The 22,766-nt window shown below is 37.8% G+C and overlaps 1 protein-coding gene across 2 annotated transcripts; it reads left to right on the top strand.

Moving 5' to 3' along the window:
• The first annotated feature begins 1,548 nt into the window (after positions 1-1,548).
• Positions 1,549-22,274, top strand: LOC117293669 (acid-sensing ion channel 2-like). 2 transcript variants are annotated; one of them, XM_033776065.1, is made up of 8 exons: positions 1,549-2,326; positions 12,303-12,837; positions 13,548-13,646; positions 14,630-14,786; positions 15,474-15,536; positions 18,129-18,282; positions 20,653-20,744; positions 21,274-22,274. In XM_033776065.1, exons 1-8 carry the CDS (start codon positions 2,037-2,039, stop codon positions 21,417-21,419), a joined length of 1,536 nt encoding a protein of 511 aa, XP_033631956.1. In that variant the 5' UTR covers positions 1,549-2,036; the 3' UTR covers positions 21,420-22,274. The 2 variants fall into 2 exon arrangements, with proteins under 2 accessions (XP_033631956.1, XP_033631955.1); XM_033776064.1 differs by having other exon boundaries at positions 15,474-15,542.
• Positions 22,275-22,766: the final 492 nt, after the last annotated feature.

The raw sequence follows: 22,766 nt of genomic DNA, 5'->3' as shown, positions 1-22,766 counted from the left end.
TTTGAGGTCTCGAAATCAAGCATCTGAAAGCACACAACTTCGTGTGACAAAGGTGTTTTTTCTTTCATAGTTATCTCGCAACTTCAACGACCAATTGAGCTGAAATTTTCACAAGTCTGTTATTTTATGCATACGTTGAGATACACCAAGGGAGAAGACTGGTTTTTGACAATCACCAATAGTGTTCAGAGTCTTTAAAGCCATTGGACACTTTCGGTAAACAGTTTTGTCCAAAGGCCCACACTTCGTATATCACAACTTATATATTAAATAACAAACATGTGCAAATTTAGGCTCAATCGGTCATCGGAGTCGGGAGAAAATAACGGGGAAAACCCACCCTTGTTTCCGCACGTTTCGCCGTGCACGACATGTGCTTAAAATAAATCCGTAATTCTCGACATCGAGCATTGAAAATTTTTGTTTTAATGTTTTCTCAAAAAGTAAAGCATTTCATGGAATAAATTTCAAGAGAAGTCTTTCCCCATTACCTTCTGTAAACCCTGTAAGTTATTTGTAAATCTGTGAACATTATAATTTTTGTTTTCTGTTCCGAAAGTGTCCAATGGCTTTAACATAAACAAACTGTGTTTGTTTGTTCAGATTGTCTTCCCGTCCAGGAAACTAAGCAACCCCCCCTCCCCCGAAAAAAAATTAAAAAATATGGCACCAGCCAATCTCTCTCATACAAACATTTATTATGGTCTTTGATTATGTATGAATGACACAAATCAAAAATAATTATGTGGTTCAGTAACTAGACGACAATACTTATTCCAGTCATTATGAAATCAGTGGTTAGCTTTGTAGTATTTGAACCCACAACCCAGCGATTGCAAATTCTGTAATCTAACCACTGGACCACATTGACCAAGGTGTAGTATAGTCATTTTAAAATCAGCAAACCGCTTGGTGGGATTCGAACCTACAACCTTGTGGTTGCAAGTTCTGCAGTCATCCGAACACGGCGACCTCTAGTATGAGTATCGAGTGCTACAGCAATACTGACACTTGATCAAGTTTAGGGCACAGCAGCAAGACGCGTCATCAGTCACGTGAAGAAATAATTCAACATGTCTGACTGTCGATTCCTGAGCAGGTGATTGACCAAGTGTTCGTGCAATATGAGATGATTGTTATCACTTTGTAAGACAGAGGTGTTTGATAAGACACAACAAATACAACTAGGCGTCGATTGCTGGAAAGTTGTCTCCTAAAGCAAATACTGATTCTTAGATTGCAGTTAATTGTCTACGGCTTTATAACACACGTACTTAGGACTCTAGGAGAATCGGTCGTACGAAACGTGTTTCTTTCTGATGGTGTGTACATACGATGGAGCTTGACACAAAACGCTGTCATTCCAACGGTAGAGGTTCACCAGTGAGGTTTTCCGTTAGTGCTTGATCTTTAATGACCACTGCTCGTTTGTGTTTGATTTGACTTTGGTGTGCGGTACACCATACTGCAGTTTTAGTTCAGCACCAGACACGGCTCATCACTATGGTTACTCGTTCTATTATACATTGGAATGGTATCGAGTTACTGACAGTGTACACACCTCCACGCGTTCCGTTACAGCGGTGCCGTCTGTGGCATTTTGTTGACGGCCGATGGTGCAGTCAGTTGAACATCATCTTTGTGTTAACCATCAATGGTGGTTGGAGGGAGTTGAACCGTCTATTGACAGGGTCATTTTAACTTCGACCTTGCAAGATAAACAGGTGTCTCTGGTTCGACCTCTGGTCACAGTTTGTTCTCTGACTTTGTCTGGCCAAGTTAAAGAGAAGGAGTTCGCCCCAGTGTTCCTGGTTTGATTGGCAGCATATTGCGCCACAGCACCTTGTTAACCATTACATATGGTGCTTTAAAGGAATCGGTGTCATACTGCAAAACGTAGCTACACACACTTTGCAGGACAAAACACTGAGCCCTTTGAGATGCCCCTTAGGGATGAGACATAAAGTGCTATATAAGATCCTAGAATCTGGCCGGACAAGTTCAACTTCAGTCACTTGGATATCCTTGGACCCACCATGAACGTGTGGACAGTAAGGGACGACAAACACAATGAATATAAACCACCACAGGAATCCAAGTCGACAGAATCCTTGAGAATGGACGACAGGAATATCGACGAGGAAGTCGACAATGTCGTCAATCGGAAACGATCTGTTCACAGTCAGACAGATGAAGGAGTGATGACGTCCGATGTCGATCATTGTTGTGGGATGTTCGACAGAAGGAAATGGGAAGAGTTTGGGAACACCACCACACTGCATGGAATGCGGTTTATAACAAACCCGCGTCATAACATTGTCAGAAAGTAAGTTTTAAAAATTAATTATTTTGTCAAAATCTTTTGTTTCTCATTGCCTTGAACATTTTCTATTATCTGTTTAGAAATCTTATTAGGACGCTACAGGACATTGGTATTAGTTTTACTTATTTGTTAACCTCTACGTTTTGAAAGTTCTCAGAATGATCTAAGATTAGTATTAGTTTTGACTAAATGGTGAGCAGAGCACAGCGTCAAAAATTTCAGACATAATAGAACCCCTTTGTATTTTATTCAACACTTCTGCAACAGAGGTTTAATTCACCGTGGTGTGGCCTTATCACTATGAAAGTCAGCTTTGAATCAGGGATAAAGAATATCAGTTGACATTTTACCCTCACACTGATGTATACTACGCGCCGTTTTTTTTTTTTTTTTTTTTTAAGTTCTGTGAAAAACCACAGGCAAATCACTTGGGCGGGATTCAAACCCACAACCTTTGCATAGCTAGAGCATGTCTCTTCACTTGAATACCGATAATTTGTTATAAACACGGTATTATAAGCTAGACTGTTGTGAAGAGTCTTACCTTCGAATACCTCTTCAAAAGAATTAGAGGTCATGTTAATTTCATAAATTTGCATATTTTGGTTCAGGTTACTGTTTCGCAATTTTTAAAACAATTTGATTTTACGTTGTAAAATCTCCAGTTAAAGACAGTGGATACTGTTGGTAATTGTCACAGTGCAGTCTTCTCCCTTTGTGTATCTCAACATATGCATAAAATAACAAACCTGTGAAAATTTGAGCTCGATCGGTCGTCGGAGTTGCGAGATAACTATGAAAGAAAATACACCCTTGTCACACGAAGTTGTGTGCTTTCAGATGGTTGATTTCGAGATCACTTCAGAGGGAGCTGTTTCTCACAATGTTTTATACCACCAACCTCTCCCAATTACTCGTTTCCAAGTAAGTTTTTATGCCAATAATTATTTTGAGTAATTACCAATAGTGTCCACTGCCTTTAACCAATTACATCTTAAATTTGTAATAGTGTGATTTCTTTGTCTTAGTTTAATCTTGTATATTTTCTTGTAATTCGACCTCCGATCGCCATGGGAATATTTTTATTTTAAGAATAACCCAATAATGAATGAATGAATGAATGAATGAATGAAACCATGGACTCCAAACAATGAAGATGATATTTGAATCTTAAGTTTGAGAATTTCAAGTTGAAATAACAACATTTTCAACATTTTCATAAAGGTTTTCTCGGTCAATTTCGGCAAATGAGCAGCCAATTTAAGCTATTTTATTTCGCGCAAAATCGAATGCTACAGAAAAGGGTCATTCGATTTCGTTTTATGAATAGTCAATTAATGTAATGTTGCGTCATTCGATTTAACAAAATGATCATTCAATTCAACAATCCATAAAAGCAGCATTCAAATTCGCAGGAGTGTTTTTGAGGCGTGTGTTTAGTCATTCAATTTCAGGCGTTTGTGTCACGCAAAAAGAATGGCGATATGCTAAATTGAACAGAGGGCTAAAGGAATTTGACTCTTCTCAAAACGAAATTGATTGCCCGAATTCTGAATTTGAAACGCAGTAACAACTGGAGAGGCAAAACAGCTTTAATTCGAGCGCGTGAAAATGAATTTGACTGCTCGTTTGCCGAATTTGACCGAGAAAATCTATATTAAATAGGGAGACCGCCAAAATAAAGGGTTACAGTTGGTAGAGCAACGGCACGTTATCCGGAGGTCGTTGGTTCGAGTGGCACTCTAGTAAAGTAATAACAACAACAAAAATAACCCAAATCCATTAAAACATACTTAGTCAGTTTTCCTTGCGGTTGATTTTGAAATTAATTAGGACCATAACAGTTTCTGCACCATTACGTTATTTAAACGACAATTAAAAACACGCACTCAATCACTAACTCATTAATGGGCATCAGTTTTACCAGACGAGTGCGTGTTTATTTAACCAATAAAACGTGTTAGCTTAAAAACAATAGTAGAGAAGGCTAGCTCTCAGCGATACCGGGGAAATACAAATAGTCGCGTCAGCTGACAAAACATAAACCACTTAATGCAATATTTGTCTTCTGAAGGTGAAACAACATCAATAAAGCACAGGCCCTGCAGTGATTTTTTTTTTTTTATGATGTTATTAATTTTATTTTTTAAATGCACACTCTCCACTACGGAGCCATTAAAAGGGACAGGTAAACAAAATATTGGAAGGAGGTTAACAAAACATTGAAAATGGCTAAACAAAATATTGAAAATGGGTAAACAAAATAATGAAATTATTTCGTTCCCGTTCATTTCCAAGAAATGTTGTTTCGACCCCACGATATAATGTATGAATTCGTTCCATCTAAAGGTTAGTTGACTGGAAATAATATTATTTATTTGTTCCGGCGAAATCTTATTTCGTTCCCTTAAAATTATATTACGTTCCCACCGAAATAACTTACTCCGTTCGAGCGATTGATGATGACTCTCCATCGAAATACCTATGAATAATGTTCGAGGTAACGACACGATTTTGAGGGAACGACGAGGGTACGAAATTATATTTACTTTTTTGTTGTTTACCTTTTCAATTTTGTTTTAACTTGTCCGTTTAGAGGCACCGTATTCCACAGTAGAGCTTTGGCAACTTCTAAAAATCACTGATTTGCCACTGCCGAGTCGTTTTCTATTGAGTCGTTTATTTAATCAAATGAAACGCACGGCATTGACAGAGGAACACACATACAAAAATGTTTCTTCCCTCAATGACACATATAACGGTCAATATTTAGACAACTACAACAGTGGTATGTAAATAAAAGAACGTCACCACAGTCATGCAGTGGATTTTAATCAGTTGACTGTATTGAATTTGTCACATCCCAGTCCGTATTTGCGAAGTGAAAACCATCGCTCTCACCTCGGTAGGAAGATTTAGGACGCGGTTCTGATAAACATCCTTGGGAGACTGTATACTGTAACAAGAAACGGTGCTTTGAACAGGGCCCAATTTCATAGAGCTGTTAAGCACCAAAATTTGCTTAGCACGAAATATTTGCCTTGATAAAAACCGGATAACCAACCAAAAGCAAACAACAGCTCAATACCAGTATGTGATCTCAGACGATTTTGTTTACCAATGCTGTAGTGTTCTCTTAATTTGAATTGTGCAAGTCTGACTTTCATTTTAATTTAGTGACCTTGTACATTACAGTGGCTTTCTGGCAGGCAAGTTACGGCACCGGGCATTATTTTAAAATATGCATTTGTGTCATGATAATTTCAATATATAGTTTCTGAATTTATAAAATATAACAGCTGCACAAGTTTTGAAATGTGCTCACACCAAAAGTTGATTAAAAACTTTAGAAAGTGCAGTCACCATAACAAATGATTTATTGTTTTCGTCCATTCAGCTGAACAAATTGCCTGCAGGAAACCCAGGCTGTGGCTGTTTTGTAAACATGTAAACATGAATGTTTGTGTTTTTTGGAAACATGTGTTTTTCAAAGGGTCCAAGGTCGCTTGAACTAAAAATGTATGTCAATAAAACCTTACGTGGTAACAATACAGCAGCTTTGGATAGTATAATGCATTTCAAACTCAATCTCGAAACCTTTTTTATTCTGTCGTCGATTTCACAAAGAGTTAGGACTCGTCTTATCTCGAGTTAAGGACGAGTAACTCGTCCTAACTTAGGATTAATCTTAAGGTCTGCATGCTACAGTGCAGGGTTGGGACTCGTCCTAAGTCCTAAGATTGATCCTAAGTTAGGAAGAGCTTTGTGAAATCGACGGCAGGTGTGTTAGTATTGCTATTTTATATTGTTATATTGTGAAGCGCAATGATCAATGTATGGAATTGTCCTGTTTCCTATACCATCCGCCCGGGTATTAGTTAAAAAGCGGGACAGTTCTTTTCAGAACTGAGAGAACTGATGAGAAGTCTCCGGAACGCCCGAACAATATACTCCACGGTAGGAGAATAAAGAAAGACAGTTCACTAAGAACAAACTCTACCTGGCAAGTAGAAACACACATGGTGTTACCGCAAACCAAATAATTGATACCTCACCATGCAATGCCTCAAATCATATATAAAAGCTGTTATTATTGATGTTATTTCGAGAGACAATTTACTTTGAAGTGCTGCGGTTACATTTAGAGTAAAAAATAAGAGCCTCTCAAAGGTTAAGTGTTTTCTATCTCAATGTCAAGGCTGACTTTCAAGGTATGGAATGATAAATCAAATCAAAACAACACGGAAAAGCTTATAGTCTTGAAAACACATCATGCCTATTATTTAATTATAGTGCTGGTTACTAAGGTTTCACAGGAAGATTTGGTAATCACTATGATGTTCAAGTTGTGTCAGCTATGTTGTCTCAACGTTTAAAGCCACTGGACACTATTGGTAATTGTCAAATACCAGTCTTCACAGTTGGTGTATCTCATCGTATGCATAAAACAACTAACCTGTGAAAATTGGAGCTCAATCGGTCATCGAACTTGCGAGATATGAATGAAAGAAAAAACACCCTTGTCACACGAAGGTGTGTGCGTTTAGATGGTTGATTTCGGGACCTCAAGTTCTAAATCTGAGGTCTCGAAATCAAATTCGTGGAAAATTACTTCTTTCTCAAAAACTATGGCACTTCAGAGGGTAACGTTTCTCACAATGTTTTAAACCATCAACCTCTCCCTATTACTCGTCACCAAGAAAGGTTTTATGCTAATAATTATTTTGAGTAATTACCAATAGTGTCCACTGCCTTTAAACTACAATACTATGTTGCGACATGTTTTAATGTTTCAGTTTTTTCAAAAGGTAGTTTTGTTTTTACAGTCAAGTTGTTAAAAACAGTGTTTTTGTTTGACTGTGTTTTCACCATCTCATAATGACATTTTTGTCTTTAGTTTGTGTCGGTGAAATATTCAAGTTGAATCGTTCAAAATGGCTGGTTCGGATTATGTGGTAATTTATTAGTTAACATCTGTTGGTATATTTTATGTCATCACAAACAATACTAACTCACAATTGTAGTATCTATAACGGTGTTCATAAAAGGTTGTATCTAAAAATTATTCATGTTGAATAGTTCAAGCAGCTGTTTTGGATGGATTGTATTGTAATGTTTAAGCTAACAACTATTGGTATATTTTTTTGGTCATCACAAACATTGCTACCTCACAATTTTATTAGTCGGTTTTATAAACAAACGAGCCATCGAGGAACGTCGCAATCACATGGGCAATCTGGGCAATGATCCATTTGAAAAGTACAAATCAATCATTATTTAAAGTTGGGGTATCGTGTACTCTGCTGTTGCAGAGCACACGGTGTGAAGCATATTAACGAGATTTCAAATCCATATAGACAAACACTTTCTGAAACACATGGCTTTAAGTCATCTTTATTCAATCTTGTAGCTTATGACACCTTTAAAAACAAATTGAAAACGTGACCCCAAATTGACCTTTCTTCCGGTCCAAACAGGAAGTTATATTAAACAAAAACTGCAGTTCCTGATTGAGTTGAAGTGAGTGTTATACCAATTATCTTCCTAAGTGAAGTTTTAGAGTAAGGATAAAATGAAGATCGTGGTAAGGTTTGATTAGAGGTGAAGTGGAATTAAGAATAAGGTCATGTCAAAAGTGAAGTTACTTCTATTTAGAAGTCAAGCTCACTTAAAAGGTCTGGAGCGTTTCATCAAATAAAAAACACGGAGCGGTTTTTTTTTTTAAGTTGTTTTCATTAAAGGCTAATGTCTAGTTTGATGTAAAACCAAAACAAAAAAACATGCCCTTATCATGTCATCCCCTTGCTGCCGGTTCCTAAGTTGTATCGTAGACTTGTGTGTGATCCCTGGCTACACAGCAGAACGGTTGTCTGACGACTGGCACCTCACCCACCTCGAAACGATCATACTGAAAACACTATAGGGAGACCGCCAACATAGGGCAGTAATAGCCCATACACTGCAGTAGGTGGAGCGCTGACAAGTTAAACTTGAGGTTGTTGGTTCAAATCCCGCTCTAGTCTATTTGTCTTTGATCAACCCAAAATCATTAGTTAGTTGAAGTTTACCATGTGGTTTGTTGTTAGTATTTGCTTTTATCGAAATGTATTATTATTGTAACATATGCCGAATCTCCCATAGTTTAAACTTGAATATTTTAAAGCGTGATTGAATACGTTCTCGATGTACAAGGCCATCTCCATAACCAAGCGGCTGCACCGACAACGTTGGTGTTATAGCCCTCTCCACGTTCTAACCATAGTCACTGCCAAAGCCATTAAACAAGACAGGGTTCTTCACTGTGGCTACCCACCATCGTGGTCTTTCTAGTCCAGGGGTATGTTTTGGTCATCGCCATGTTACCTTGCTCACTGTTTGTGTGTTACCGGTAAGCATTACGAGTTGGAGATTTTAGCAAACATTGTAAATTAAATAGTGTCTTCTTATATCACGCCCATATCCGTCACTCATTGACGCTCAAGAAGCTTTAACATTCAGTATTTTCCTGCAAGGTATGGGGTTACCTACTCGTTTTACTTGGCATGTAATGGTTTGCAAGGTGCTGCTGGTCCGCAATGTGCACTCAATCAAACCAGGAACACTGGGGACAACCCCTTCTCTTTTCGATAAGTGCCATGGGTTATTTTACGTGCGTTACACAACACCCGGAGCCAACGGCTTTACGTCCCATCCGAAGGGCAAAGCAAACATGGTAAAGTGTCTTGCTTAAGGACACAAGTGTCCCGACCAGGAGTCGAACCCACACTCTGCTGACCAGAAACAGTGGAGCTTGAGTCAAGTGCTCTAATCCGCTCAGCCACGACATGCCAAAGTTTGAAAGATTTTGAAAAATTGAAAGTTGTAGCAAAATACATAGAGATGAACACGGAGTTGTCGTGTTTGAACGTGTTTTCTTATTTGTTGTCTGACCCCTGATATGATGGAAGAACCACAATCTAGTTATAAGACATCTCTCGTTAGAATCTCATTAACCTCACCTCACTTGCAAACAGGACTAGCTCCTCGAACTAAAATCTCAAGAACGCTCTTCCCGCGTCGTCTCGATGATGTCTTTCCTCCATCAAGATCTGACAGACGATATCCATCGAGCTCCGGAGTAAATCAAGTCTTCTTCCCCTCCTCTTTATTTGATCAACAAACTAGACATGCTTGACTTACTCTTGACCCCTAACCATCAAGAAAGCCATCAACAAGACAAGAACCAGACCAAACTGTTATTCTTCTTTTTTATTTCATCAAAGCCATTTGTTGGATTGTTCAGTCTTGTATCCTCTGTACACCATGTTTGTCGTCGACTAGAGTGGTCAATATCACAAGCTAGATCAGCAAAACTAAAAACTGGTTCGTTAAAGACGACACAATCTGTTTTTTGTTTGTCTAACTCTAGCGATCAAGACAGCAACCAACAAAACAATAACCAAATCAAACTGTTCATCTTATTTATTTAATCAAAACCTTTGGATCGTACAATGTGTCTACTCATTGCGCGATGTTTCTCATCGACTATAGACTTGACTCAGGTCCCAATCCCGTGAGAGTCATTTTATTGTCAGTCCCATCGCAGGAAACTCTCCCATTCCGTGCCGCATTAGCTATATTTTGACGGCGAATATAGGGACCTCTCACACGAGAACGGGACTTGAATCAAGTCTACGTCGACTGTGAATGGTTTATCTGCAAACTAGATCAGCAAAACGAAAATCTGGATCAAAGATGACACTATCGACTTGTGTCTCCCCTTTGACAATTAGAGTGTCATCTTTCTCTGCTTGCCACTTTCCTCGAAACGAAGATGTTACCTTTTCCCCATCCCGGGTGTCAGTATTTGCTGTCTTACTTGACAAATGAATTGATTGTTATTGGTTAAAGGCATGGACACCTTTCGTCGCAATATTATTGTCAAAAAACAGTATTCTCGCTAGGTGTATCCCAACATTAAGCAACCATGTTTATGTACTATTATATATTTGTTGACCAAACCAACACTGGACGAGCCGCAAATTACAGGAAAGGATAAAACCAATTAAAAATATTCATATTATACACATATAAAGACATAATATTTATAAACAAAATGACAATTCCGTTAAAATGTTGATTCAATTGGTCAGTTGCAAGAAAATAATGAAAGAAAAAACACCCTTGCTGCACAAATGTTATATTAATGAAAGGCTTCAGGCCTGAAGTATTTTATTGTTTGAGTGAGAAATAACCTCTTTCTAAAAAACCACGTTACTTCAAATTGAGCCGTTTTCACAATGTTTTATACAGACCTTATTATAAACAGCTTTCCATTATCCGTTATAAAAAGACCAAGTAAGTTTGGAAAACCAACTAACATTTATTTTGAGTAATTGTCAATAGTGTCCAGTGCCTTTAAGACCAAAAACTCTCAAACAGATCACACTGCAAAATTGACAAGTACATTTTCTTTAAGAAAACAACAACGCTGTAGAGGGAAGTGAGTACAACAAGGAATCAAACTTTTTAGCTGAATTAGGTGTACGTTCAATAAATATTTCAATGAAAATTGAACATGTTTTTCATTTATTGATCAGAACACACAAACGTGTAGAAACGACTTCCCTGTCAAATTTAATGTTAATTAGACTGATCAAATTTGAACTTTAAAGGTCACAAACAAGCCAACTTTTCGTGACCACTAAATACAAACTGAAATAATACCTCTAGAAGGAGTATTGATCATTTATTTTTTAAGTATTAAAATTAACCATGCGACATGATTTTATGTCTTGATCAAAGAATCAAGATAAAACACGTGTGATATCTAAATTGGTTGGAATTTTTTTGAGCGTGTTGTGAGTTTCGACTGTTGTTATTATTTTGTGTTGTAAGGACATGGGTTATATTTATATTGTATTTAAATATAATGTGTATTGTTGAAATTGAGATCTGCTTGGCAGGCCTTTTGGTTTGAATCGATTGATGGATGACCTCGTGTAGTAGTAATACATTTGGCTTGCTAGGGGAAATTAGCGCAGCGGGATCGATCACGCCTGGCAACGAGGTTGGGCCTTGCCCATATTTGGGTCATTATGACCCAGAATGGATTAAACTGACAAAGAATTAATTTATTATTATAACTTATCCCTTTAAGCTTTAAAGGCACTGGACACTATTGGTAATTACTCAAAATAATTATCAGCATAAAACCTTACATGGTTTTGAGTAATGGGGAGAGGTTGGTAGTATAAAACATTGTAAGAAATGGCTCCCTCTGAAGTGGAGTAGTTTTAGAGAAAGATGTAATTTTCCACGAATTTGATTTCGAGACCTCAAGTTTAGAATTTGAGGGTCCCGAAATCAAGCCTCTGAAAGCATGACAAGGTTTTTTTTCCTTTCATATTTATCTCGCCCTTCCGACGACCAATCGAGCTCAAATTTTCACAGGATTGTTATTTTATGCATATGCTGAGATACACAAGTGAGAAGACTGGTCTTTGACAATTACCAATGGTGTCCACTGTCTTTAAATTCGAGTTAAAAATCCCTTTTCTTATAAAACATTCTTTTCTGGTCAGCCAAAGGAAGATATCCATCGTTCAATGCTATAGACCAACGCATCTTTTTACCGCATGTATTCCGATTTTGATGAAAATTGCTGTGCTTGTTGGTCCTTATGAGCAATGAATTCACACACAATTTTAGCCCGATCCTACTAACCATGAGGTCGGGGCATGCAGAAACCATTAAATATGGTTAAATACCACCCTTTTGGTAAAATATGTCATACCCATGTCAATTTTTATCACAAAATAGGCAATGAAATCCTTGATTTTGGTTTACAGAAGATGGAGAAGTTGTTTTTGCCTATTTTTGAGATAGTTTTGGCCTACTTTCATAAAGTCAAAGCAGAATGCAAAAAAAGGACTGATTTTTTGTTTTTCTGTTTGTCTGGTTCGCCTCCTTTTTATTGTGATATTTCATTTTTCCACAGAATCATCTGGGCTTGTTTTGTCATCGGATTCATGAGCACACTCGTCTTTGTCGTTGTGGACAGCACGCATCGTTACTTCAATTTCAACGTCTCTAGCATTGTGACTGTCAAATATGTAAATGACTTGATATTTCCAGCCGTTACAATCTGTAACTACAACCTACTCAGAAAATCTTACGCCCGCGAAATCTTTGGAGACACCGTATTGGATTCTGCCTCTCTCTTCCGTCCAATCCCTGAAGCCAATAGATCCAGTTTGGAGGACTGGAATATAACAGACGATTTGATTAGAGGAGCGCATCAAAAAGAATCAATGGTTGTCGAGTGTAAATGGCGATCTAGCGTCAACTGTACGTTTCAAAACTTCACTCAAGTGTTGACTGATTTCGGGGTGTGCTATACGTTTAACAATCCACCAGATAAGGCATCTGCATTGCGAGTACAGGAGACGGGTTATGACAGCGGCTTGTATCTAAGACTAAACCTTGAGCAGTATGATTATTTCTTCGGAACGAGCAAGGGGGCTGGATTCAAGGTAATTTTTATTAATATCAGTAGCTGTGTAGCCATGTTTATGTTCCGTTGTGGCAGGAGTTTCTGTCCCCCAATACGATGAACCGTGTACTATGGGTGCGTTCGTTTAGCTTCCCTGGGTCGACCCCGGGGTGTGGCATGGTTTTTTTTCCAGGACGAACGTGGGTAATTATCTGCACACGTTCGTCCTGAAAAAAAAAACGCCACACACCCAGGTCGACCCAGGGAAGCTAAACGAACGCACCCAATCTTCTTCTGAAAGGAACAGAATCTCAGGCGGACAGATTTCTAAAACCCAATACCACGAAACTGAGGCGGGATGTCGATCATAGTCTGGTCAGTTATGTGTACGCACCAATGCCATGAATATCGTTGTTGATAATCATAGAATATTAACCTGGGTGTCAGACACAGATGGCCACTGTCTAAAAGCATTTCTATTATATTTTGTATCAGAGACACATCATAAATCCTCCCTCACAAAAATATTGGGAGTATCATTACATCATAATTTTCAGACACAATTTGTTTACGGGTTACTGCAAAATGATACGCTGATAATTCAAACGGCCTTCTTTGAAGTATTGGCACATCCGATTACCAAGTTCATGTTATTCGCCTTATATTAATAATATGTCTATTAACTGTATAGTTTGACTTGTTTTAATAATGTGTACAACTGTTTGTATCTCTCGTGATCCTTCTACTCAGGTGATGATTCACAAGCAAGGCGAATATCCCTTTGTGAAACAACTAGGATTCGCTGTCTCACCCGGCTTTGAAACTCTTGTGACTCTCAAATCAACCCAGGTTAGTACAAGAAAACAATCAAACACCCCATCGAGTTCTCCCCCTAAAATCCTGTGCTATCACCCCCATTCTGAAACAACTACACTGGCTCCCTATCTCTCAACGAATCATCTTCAAGCTGATGCTCATTGTCCACAAAGCTCTTAATGGCAAGGCTCCCCACTATATTTCTGAACTGCTTCAAGTTTACACTCCATCAAGGAATCTTGGATCAAGTTCCATGCTTCTCCTCATTGAACCCAAGTCTCGACACTCATGGGGTGACAGGTCTTTTTATTCAGCCGCGCCACGCATCTGGAACTCTCTACCACTTAATCTTCGATCTTGTGTTTGTACCGCAAAATTCAAGTCTCTTCTCAAAACTTATCTTATGTCACAGGTTTTCAATGACTAATTTTGTTGTTTCTGTTTTTCTTTGTTTTGTGTTTTTTTTTTTTTTTTTTTTTTTTTACTGCGCCTTGAACACCCAGCAGGGTGGATATGTGCGCATTACAGTCTTATTATTATTATCATTATTAATACTCGTCCTCAATGTTCCCCCTACTCGCCACCTCATATTCCTCCTCATCTTCGTTCCTAGCAGAAAACTAATGGTGTCTTATCACAATGTACCTTTAATCAAGCTGTTACTTTATTGTGTACAATGTATGATTCATTCACTTGCAATCAAACTCATGCGTATTATAACAGGCCGCCCTACCTGTTGTCATAGGGTCAAACAATGGAAACGTGCAATTATGTATACATGCCACACAACTCTGGGCCAATAAGCGGTTATCTTGATCATCAGTTCTGACGTTGCACTTTGTGGCTCGGAGGTTTTTTGCCAGCCTTAGAGGATGTCCGGATCCATGGTATTACCTTACTCTGTTAAGCAACATGTTTTTAAAGCTTAATAATAGCTGGTTCAAGCAGCCCTGTGAAATTGGTTCCACTATGATCTCCATAAATAACTTATTGTGGGTATATGTTATTCCGTGCAGTTGGTGAATCTGGAGAAACCCTACGTGTCGCAATGTGTGGAAGAGAACTTCATAGAAGGCTTCAAGTACACGGTGGAAACCTGTCAAGCACTGTGCAAGATGACGCATATCGTCAACAGATGCGGATGTAAAACGAGTGACCTCCCAGCTGGTCCAGGTCAGAGGTCATTCCTTAATCTTTTTCGAAACTTAATGGGGACTTTTTGGACGCTTGGTGGCAGTAGCCAGGTAGCAATTTTGTTTTACGTACCACACGCTGGCCACGGGATCAACAGTGAAGGGATCCTGAAAAGCGCTTATACATTATGCGTGTATGCGATGGCCAGCGCGTGGTAGGAAAACATTGCTACCAGGGTAAATCCATTGTTATCTGTAATGTGCGAATTCTTAGCACTACATAAACAATGGAAATTTATCAATTCAGTCTGCTGCCACCCAGCGTTCCAAAGTATCCCATTGTTCAATGGTCATGTTGTTAACCCGAGTACATTGTGACTAAAACTGGATGCTCATTGACACTAATATTCGTATAGGTCTCCAAGCTATGTAGACATTTAGAAAATTACAACAAAATCCCCAAACCAAATTATCCACGCATTTCAGTCTTAAAACCCATCCATAATATTGAATTGAATGATGGGATACTCTGGAACGCTTTGGTAAATTTCCATTGTTCACGTAGTTCTGAGCATGCGCACATTGCCGAGAAAAATTGATATACCTGGTAAGTCTGCTGCCATTAAGCGTCCCAAAAGTTCCCCAAAGATAGTTTTTGTTTCATTTGATGATCATCGAAGCTTTTATCGCCGATCCTGACTGGTTTTATTTAACTTTTTTTTTGCAGATTTAGATACAGTCAGGTTTTGCACTTATGGTGAACTTGAACGTTGTGTTCAGCCGGAACTACGTAAGTGTGAGTCACAAAGTCTGTTTGCTATTTATTTTACCTGATTGCAAATATTTTGCATTGGTTTGTTTTATTTGTTTATTGTTGTGTTTCCATAATGTTCATATTAATTACAGGTCCTACCACGTGGCCTTCGTTGCAGTTTTCTATGGATGCTGGTTTAGTGTGGATTGCCACTTAAAAACATATGTTGTGGACATGACGTTCAATATTGCAAAAACTGCGGGACGATGTTTTTAAACAATGCTCCACTTGCCCAAATAAAAACGGGGGAAAAATATTTTTGTTTACTATTGAAATTATAAAACAACCGCTAAGAGACTTCCCAAGAGACTCCTTGGGCATTGGAGATTAGCCTTAGGTTACCATGACCCCATGTCGACCTCTACTTCCGGGTCAACCGGAAGTGGCACCATAACTCATTCATCATTTTCTTCTTTTTTTCAATGATAGACTCCTTGGTCATTTTAGCTCATAATCCAAGCAAAAGAACACGGAACAGCTTTGTGTTTGTTCACAAACACCTAATGTCTAGTTGTTGTTTGGTTTAGTAAGAATATATAAACCATTGATATATAATTCAAGGTTTATTTTAGCGTTCGTATGACATTCAATGTTGCAAAAACCGAGGGGAAAAGTTTTTTGGGTCAATATTTGTATTGATAGGTGAAACCAAATTATACAAGTCATTTAAAGCTAGACAAAAGCTTAAACCTCGGAACACCCTTTGACATTACTCTTTCATACAATGTAGTGATTTCTGGATGGGTAAACTCTGAGGTTGACAAAATAGTGCAGGATAACGGATACGTCTATATTATGCACCCATTATAAAGTGCACATAAAAATCCTACTGTGTTCACGCAAACTTTGTCCTTTGAATTACCCTACTTTTGTAGAGAACAAATTAGCAAATTTTTTGAGTGCTTCAATCTGAAATGTGTGGGTCAAGGGAACATCTATTCAATTGTTCAGACCAATAACACAAGAATTGTGCCCCTCAACCACGCAAACACAATTACCAACCCTTAACACAATTTGCCTTCCGATCGCACACACTGTTGGTCAAGCTTAATTATGTAAAATCTGCTTTCCCCTTGAATGCTCGAAAGGTTAAAGTTAACTCAGGGAATACCTGGACTTGTTAACAATAAAATAATTTTGTTTTTACTGTTAGCGATGAAAAGGAGCAAACACCTGTTAAAGACACTGGACACTATTGGTAATTGTCAAAGACCAGTCTTCTCACTTGGTGTATCTCAACATATGCATAAAATAGCCAACCTGTGAAAATTTTAGCTCTATCGGTTGTCGAAGTTGCGAGATATTAATGAAAAAAAAACACACCCTGGTCACACAAAGTTGTGTGCTTTTAGATGCTTGATTTCGAGACCTCAAATTCTAAACTTGAGGTCTCGAAATCAAATTCGTGGAAAATTACTTCTTTCTCGAAAACTACGTCACTTCAGGGGAGCTGTTTCTCACGATGTTTTACATTATCAACCTCTCCCTATTACTCGTAATCAAGAAAGGTTTTATGATAATAATTTTGTTTGAGTAATTACCAATAGTGTCCACTGCCTTTAATCTTTGGATTCAAGCTTGTCAGCATGACAACGAACCATGGTGGCGTTTCAACCAAAACAGGTGCATTTCTGCATGGGGTTAACATAGGATGTTTAACAATCACGTGTGGGTAAAGTTTGTAGTTGTGTCCTTTGTGTAATAGAAGTCCGCCCTCTAGTGTTATACTGTTAGATTGGGATTACGCCATCTTGGACGACGACATGGCATGAACACGACAGCATTCAGATCAATTACATCTGCGTCCTGTTTGAATTTTTACTTGACTACACTATAACTTTATTATCCATTGAATAGCGGAAAATATTCACAACAGACTTGGACTAGTCCGCGAGGATAAAGGCATGCATATAAGTGTTCATATTATTATTATTATTTATTATTATGCACACGTACTTGCTTTTCAGAACCAATGAGATCATTGGATGCAATCATTTTATTGGATAAACGTGCAATGACTTTAAAGCTTTCCATATCTGTGATTGGGGTGCATGTGACAAACATCACCTCGATCGGACCAATCATTTATGGGAAACTTATTGACTGAGCTGCAGAGGAAACATTTATTATAGAGGGGGTGCTTTAAACGCCTTTGATCGGCGTTGTGTTAGGACACAGTTGGGTGATTAGAAGCCAGTTTCGGTCTAAACAAAAATGTGTACACACAGCAGGTCGCGAAAAATAGACTGCACATTGGGTTGTCGAAACCCCTCCCCGTTCTGGGTTGATCTGCGTATACTTGGGCGCTCTCAAAAAAAGTCTCACCTTTAAGAGGATGGAAAATCAACGGGTAATCTTTGTGGTCTAGTTGCTTATTAAGACACTGCTCTATAATTGCAACGGTCGTAGGTTCAAACCCCACCCCGGTAAATATGCCTGTGAAGTTTGTTTACAGAGCTCGGGAAAGTAATGACACAGTGATAACACACATCAGTGTATTTGGGCATGGTAAAACAAAACTTTATAATAATTGATTTGATATAATTTTGAACAATTATTTTCTTCCAGGGCACTTCATATCAGATGTGGTTGACCATTGTAACTGCAGCCTACCCTGTCATCGTCAAGTATTTACTCCACGCATCTCAGAAGTGTTCTGGCCGGCTGAGCACATCTCCAAGGCCCTACAAGAGGCTTTTAACAGTAGTGAAAGCTTCCTCAGGTAGGGTGCTTTCTGTACCTCCAATGTTGACCCTTGATATCTTGGAAAAACTGAACAAAAGTTACAATGTTCGAATGAGAGAACGTTGAAAACTAACAAAAAGTTTCATTAATTTGTGTCGGTAAAGACACTCAGAGACAACCGGCTATCTACAAACTTTACAGATGTAAGAGTTGTACAAAGTGTAAACAATGATGAATAAATCCCATGGGGAATAAAATATTACTTTTATAAGCTGGACAGTCCAAAATGGCAACAACATATCAAAATTTTTGACTCGTTTTCTCATTCAGTTACACCTCCCCATTAAAAAAAAAAGAGCAATGAAAGCGTGAGCCACTCAAAAACAATGTTCACAAGCGTATGCATAAAATTATTAATCGCCCAACGTTTCGAAAACGCAAAAGCGTTGTACGATTTCGATTAAGATGATCAGTCGCAGCACAAAGGAATGCCTCAAATATCTCAAACTATTAAAGGAACAGTCTTATTACTTTGTTCATTGTTGCTGTTTCTTATTATATATGCATCGTACACTTTATTGCTCTAACTTCCCTTTACCACCGAATATAAATAGTTCAACAGGGTTTTCATTTTGAGACAAATTTTTACATTAGCTATTCAGAACACGTCTGTACTTAATAAGTATTTTTAAAAAAATCGCATAGGCCTCTCCAAAAGCATACACACATATGTATCTTATGTTTAGAGGTTCGAGAGAAATGAAGGGTTTGCGTGTCGTAGAGGGCGGTATCAAGCAAAGTCTATAAAAGGCAGCCCTGTACTTCACGGGAGTGTAGGGAAAGCACCAGATCCGAGAAAACCTTGCTATTGTTTCAGGTCTCGGAAGTGTTTTTTTGTGATTTCCATTTTTGATTTGACACGACATCATTATCACCTACACTTTCACTCCACCTTCACGATCACTTGCATGGGAATCCATGGTCGACTTTACTTTTGCGACGAACTCATTTTCCAATCTGTTGAGTCAGGGGAACTATACAAGTCTGAAACTTCACATGTTAAAAAAATGTCAATTGTCATTGTGGTTAATATTCTTAAGTACAATGCGAATATTGCGAGTTGCAATGGTTGTAGACTTGATTTCACTGCTTTGAAAAAAATTGCTTCGCAAGACTGAATCTGACCTTTGATCCCCTCTTTGTAAGATGTTCATCAGGAAAAGTTGTGTGCGCCACATCAACGAATGAACGATTGTTGGTGGTGATGCGAAATGTTGCTTTCAGAACAGAACATTATTGAAGCAACGCAAGCGCCCATACATAGACTGCTGCATTCGATTCAACCATGTCTGTCTGGCTTACCTTTCTAAATACGTATCTGCTTTTCTCGTTTATTCATTCATCACAACATTGAACGGACAATTATAAAAATAAACTTAAAAAAAAACATAACAACATGATTTCGTTCCTTTAAATGAGTTCCGCCCTCAAAATGTTATTTTGTTTCCTCGAAAAACTATTATTTCTAGAACGAAATAAAATATATCACGTGACGAATAGTATCTCCGGGGACGAAATAACATATTGAGGAACGAAATATTGTTGATATTTTGTTTGTGTGTTGCATTTCCTTACACTGGCTCCCTACTAGATTGATGTTATTTCCGTAAAATTCGTTACACTTCACTAAATAATAATTTAGTAAACTTATTTTGGGTCTCATGGGGCCAGACTGATTTCTGGGTCTGTTTGACCCGGAATCCGTGTCATTGTGACGAAATTTGGTTAAAAATGGATTTTGACTCGGATTCCGAACACATTGACATAGATTCTGAAATGGGTCTGGCCCCTGAGAGCTAAATCCGGTTCAATTCTGACCAAGGAGTTTTAAGAGTGTAGCAAAAGTCAAGATTTAAAGTAACACACACGAAGTTGCAAACAAGTTGGAACACGCCCTCGTGTGGCAAAAACTATTCAGTAATTAGCAAAACAACACCCAACAGAGACAGGGGCAGACAGTTGTATGTTTATATTGTTATGCCAGTGTAAAGTCTAATAATAAAACTAAAACATGTCCACTTGATATTATTGTTCAAAAAGTGCAGTAACATCAGATCCCCTTCATTTTTAGTCGGGGTCTCTCATTCCGCATGGTTGGTGCACACCTCAGCAACTTTTGACAAAAAGCAAGGCTTGTTATTGTCTAGTTTATTTATCTATTTATTTATTTATTTATTAAGTCTAGTAATTTATACCTTAAATTCAATATTCAGGATTCATTCATTGTTACTCATGCTTGCAACTGTCTACACCTTTCTCTGTCTGTCGAGGTTTTACTTTGTTTACCAAGACAAACAAACAAAACATTTTTTTTTTATATAAACAACACATTTGTTTTTTTATCCAGGAGAAATATAATCGACCTTGTTATTTTTTTCGAGGAACTGAACTATGAAGAAATTCGTCAGGTACCCGACTATACTATTACCGATCTTCTTAGTAAGTTTACATTTGTTTCTTTCTCTTTACATGCAAAACAAACTTCACAATATTGAGTACATTTCTTTGCTTCCATAACCTTGGTCAATGGGAGTTGCAAACTTTCCCCATGTGAAATAAAAAGACATGTGTAATGTTTTGTCAGGGTTCACCGAGTACCAAAGTGGCAGGAGAATCTGTCCCCTTGATATGCTGTCCTCTACTACGGCGAACTGTGTACAAATGTCTTTTGATAGCGCCCTCTTTTGAATCCTCCTCATTCAGCTGGTCCACGTTAATTTCCCATAATGGGGGATATCCGGCAGTCATTATGTCCTTTGGACACTGGTACAGTTAAAATATAAACCTAGCTAAATGAAAAACAACAAACATGACAACACACCTGTACGTCCATGTTTGTTGTGTTGTCATTTAGCCTTCGAGAAAGACTTTACAAGAGTCGAAACGTCGGGCCATAAACTATTTTTTATTAACAATTATACAATTCAGCTTTTATTGTTGGTCCACTTTTCTTTGATGTTGTTCTCAGGTGACGTAGGAGGTTACATGGGATTGATGGTCGGAGCAAGTTTGATCACATTCTTAGAGTTTGTGGACTTCTTGGTCGTCAACTTGATCGAATACTGTCGGAGAAACAACATCTTAAGTCGACGCAAAATAGCTATTAGTGATTAGATAGGAAATCCATAAAATTCATAGAGATTGTAAATAATTATATTACGCATTGTCTGTTCTAAAGGCATTTAAAAATGTCGTTGTTGTCTGGTGAATTTGTTTAGAGAATAGTGATGTTTTACAGTAAAGAATGACGTGTTTTCCACATGAAGGTGTAAATTTAGTTACAGACGATGTTGTAATGAATATCCTTGGGTAGAGTAAACACGGTGTTATTTATTATTTGTTTATTTAAAAATCTTTAAACAGAATACAAAAATCAGCACAAGAGCTGTTTTACATTATGGTCTTAAGTTAACAAAAAAAACAAAGAAGAAAAAAACATAACTTTAATTTTTTTTTTTCATTTGTAAAAACTTGAGGATTAAAATATACTTAAAAATTGATTTGTTTATACATATTTTAAAACCACCAATAATAATATTATGAGTATTTCTAATGCGCCGGTATCCATCTTAAGATGCTCATGGCGCAGTGACACAATAAACGGGAAAGGTTATGAAGTCCTCATATAACAGTCTTTCCTAAGGTTATGTTGGTTTTTTATTGTTAGATGTTTTGTTTTATTTTATGTATTTTTACGGGGGTGGGTGACGATGAGTAGGATACTGTCCTAATACTTTAATCCTCATTTTGATTCGCTCAGGTTTATATCACTGACTCACTATGCCCTAATGGAGTAATTTTAACAGTATACCCATACAGTTGACGTTGATGTTAAAGGCACTAGACACCTTTGGTAATTGTCAAGAACCAATATTCTCATGTGGTATATCCAAACCCATACAATAACAAACCTGTTGGACCCAATTGGTCATCGAAGTTGCAACAGGACAATGCAAGAAAAAAAACACCATTGTTGCAAATATTTGTGTTCTTTCAGGCCTAAAGTATTTTAATATTTTAGTCAGAAATTAATTCTTGCTCAAAGACCAGTCTTCTCACTTGCTGTATCTCAACATGTGCATCAAATGACAGACCTGTGACAAATTTAGCTCAATTGGTCGTCGAAGTTGCGAGATAATAATGAATGAAAAACACCATTGGCACACAAAGTTGTGTGCTTTCAGATGAAAAACTAATTCTAAGGTCTCGAAATTAAATTCAAATATGTTAGTGTAAAATTACTTCTCTCTCGAAAACTACGTTGCCTTAAATGACATATTGGGCCAAGTGATTACAAATTTACACATCAAAGTACGGCTTCTTTCGCAAAATGTTCGAAGGAAATGTTAATTATTATTCGTCATGATTTCAAAGTTGTCTTTTTTTGTGCATCATTATTTTAATCACCAACATGATACTTGTCAAGGGCATTTAAAAGCCGGTTATTAATTCGCTGGTTTT

This window comes from Asterias rubens, chromosome 8 (genome assembly GCF_902459465.1).
Source record: "Asterias rubens chromosome 8, eAstRub1.3, whole genome shotgun sequence".
Taxonomy (NCBI): domain Eukaryota; kingdom Metazoa; phylum Echinodermata; class Asteroidea; order Forcipulatida; family Asteriidae; genus Asterias; species Asterias rubens.
This window is presented reverse-complemented; position numbering and strand designations above follow the sequence as displayed.

Bases quoted from the DNA above. Each gene is read 5' to 3' on its own strand.
- LOC117293669 (XM_033776064.1), top strand. From the start codon at position 2,037: ATGAACGTGTGGACAGTAAGGGACGACAAACACAATGAATATAAACCA. The intron at 12,838-13,547 runs GTAATTTTTATT...CCTTCTACTCAG, and splicing joins GCAAGGGGGCTGGATTCAAG to GTGATGATTCACAAGCAAGG. The intron at 13,647-14,629 runs GTTAGTACAAGA...TATTCCGTGCAG, and splicing joins TGACTCTCAAATCAACCCAG to TTGGTGAATCTGGAGAAACC.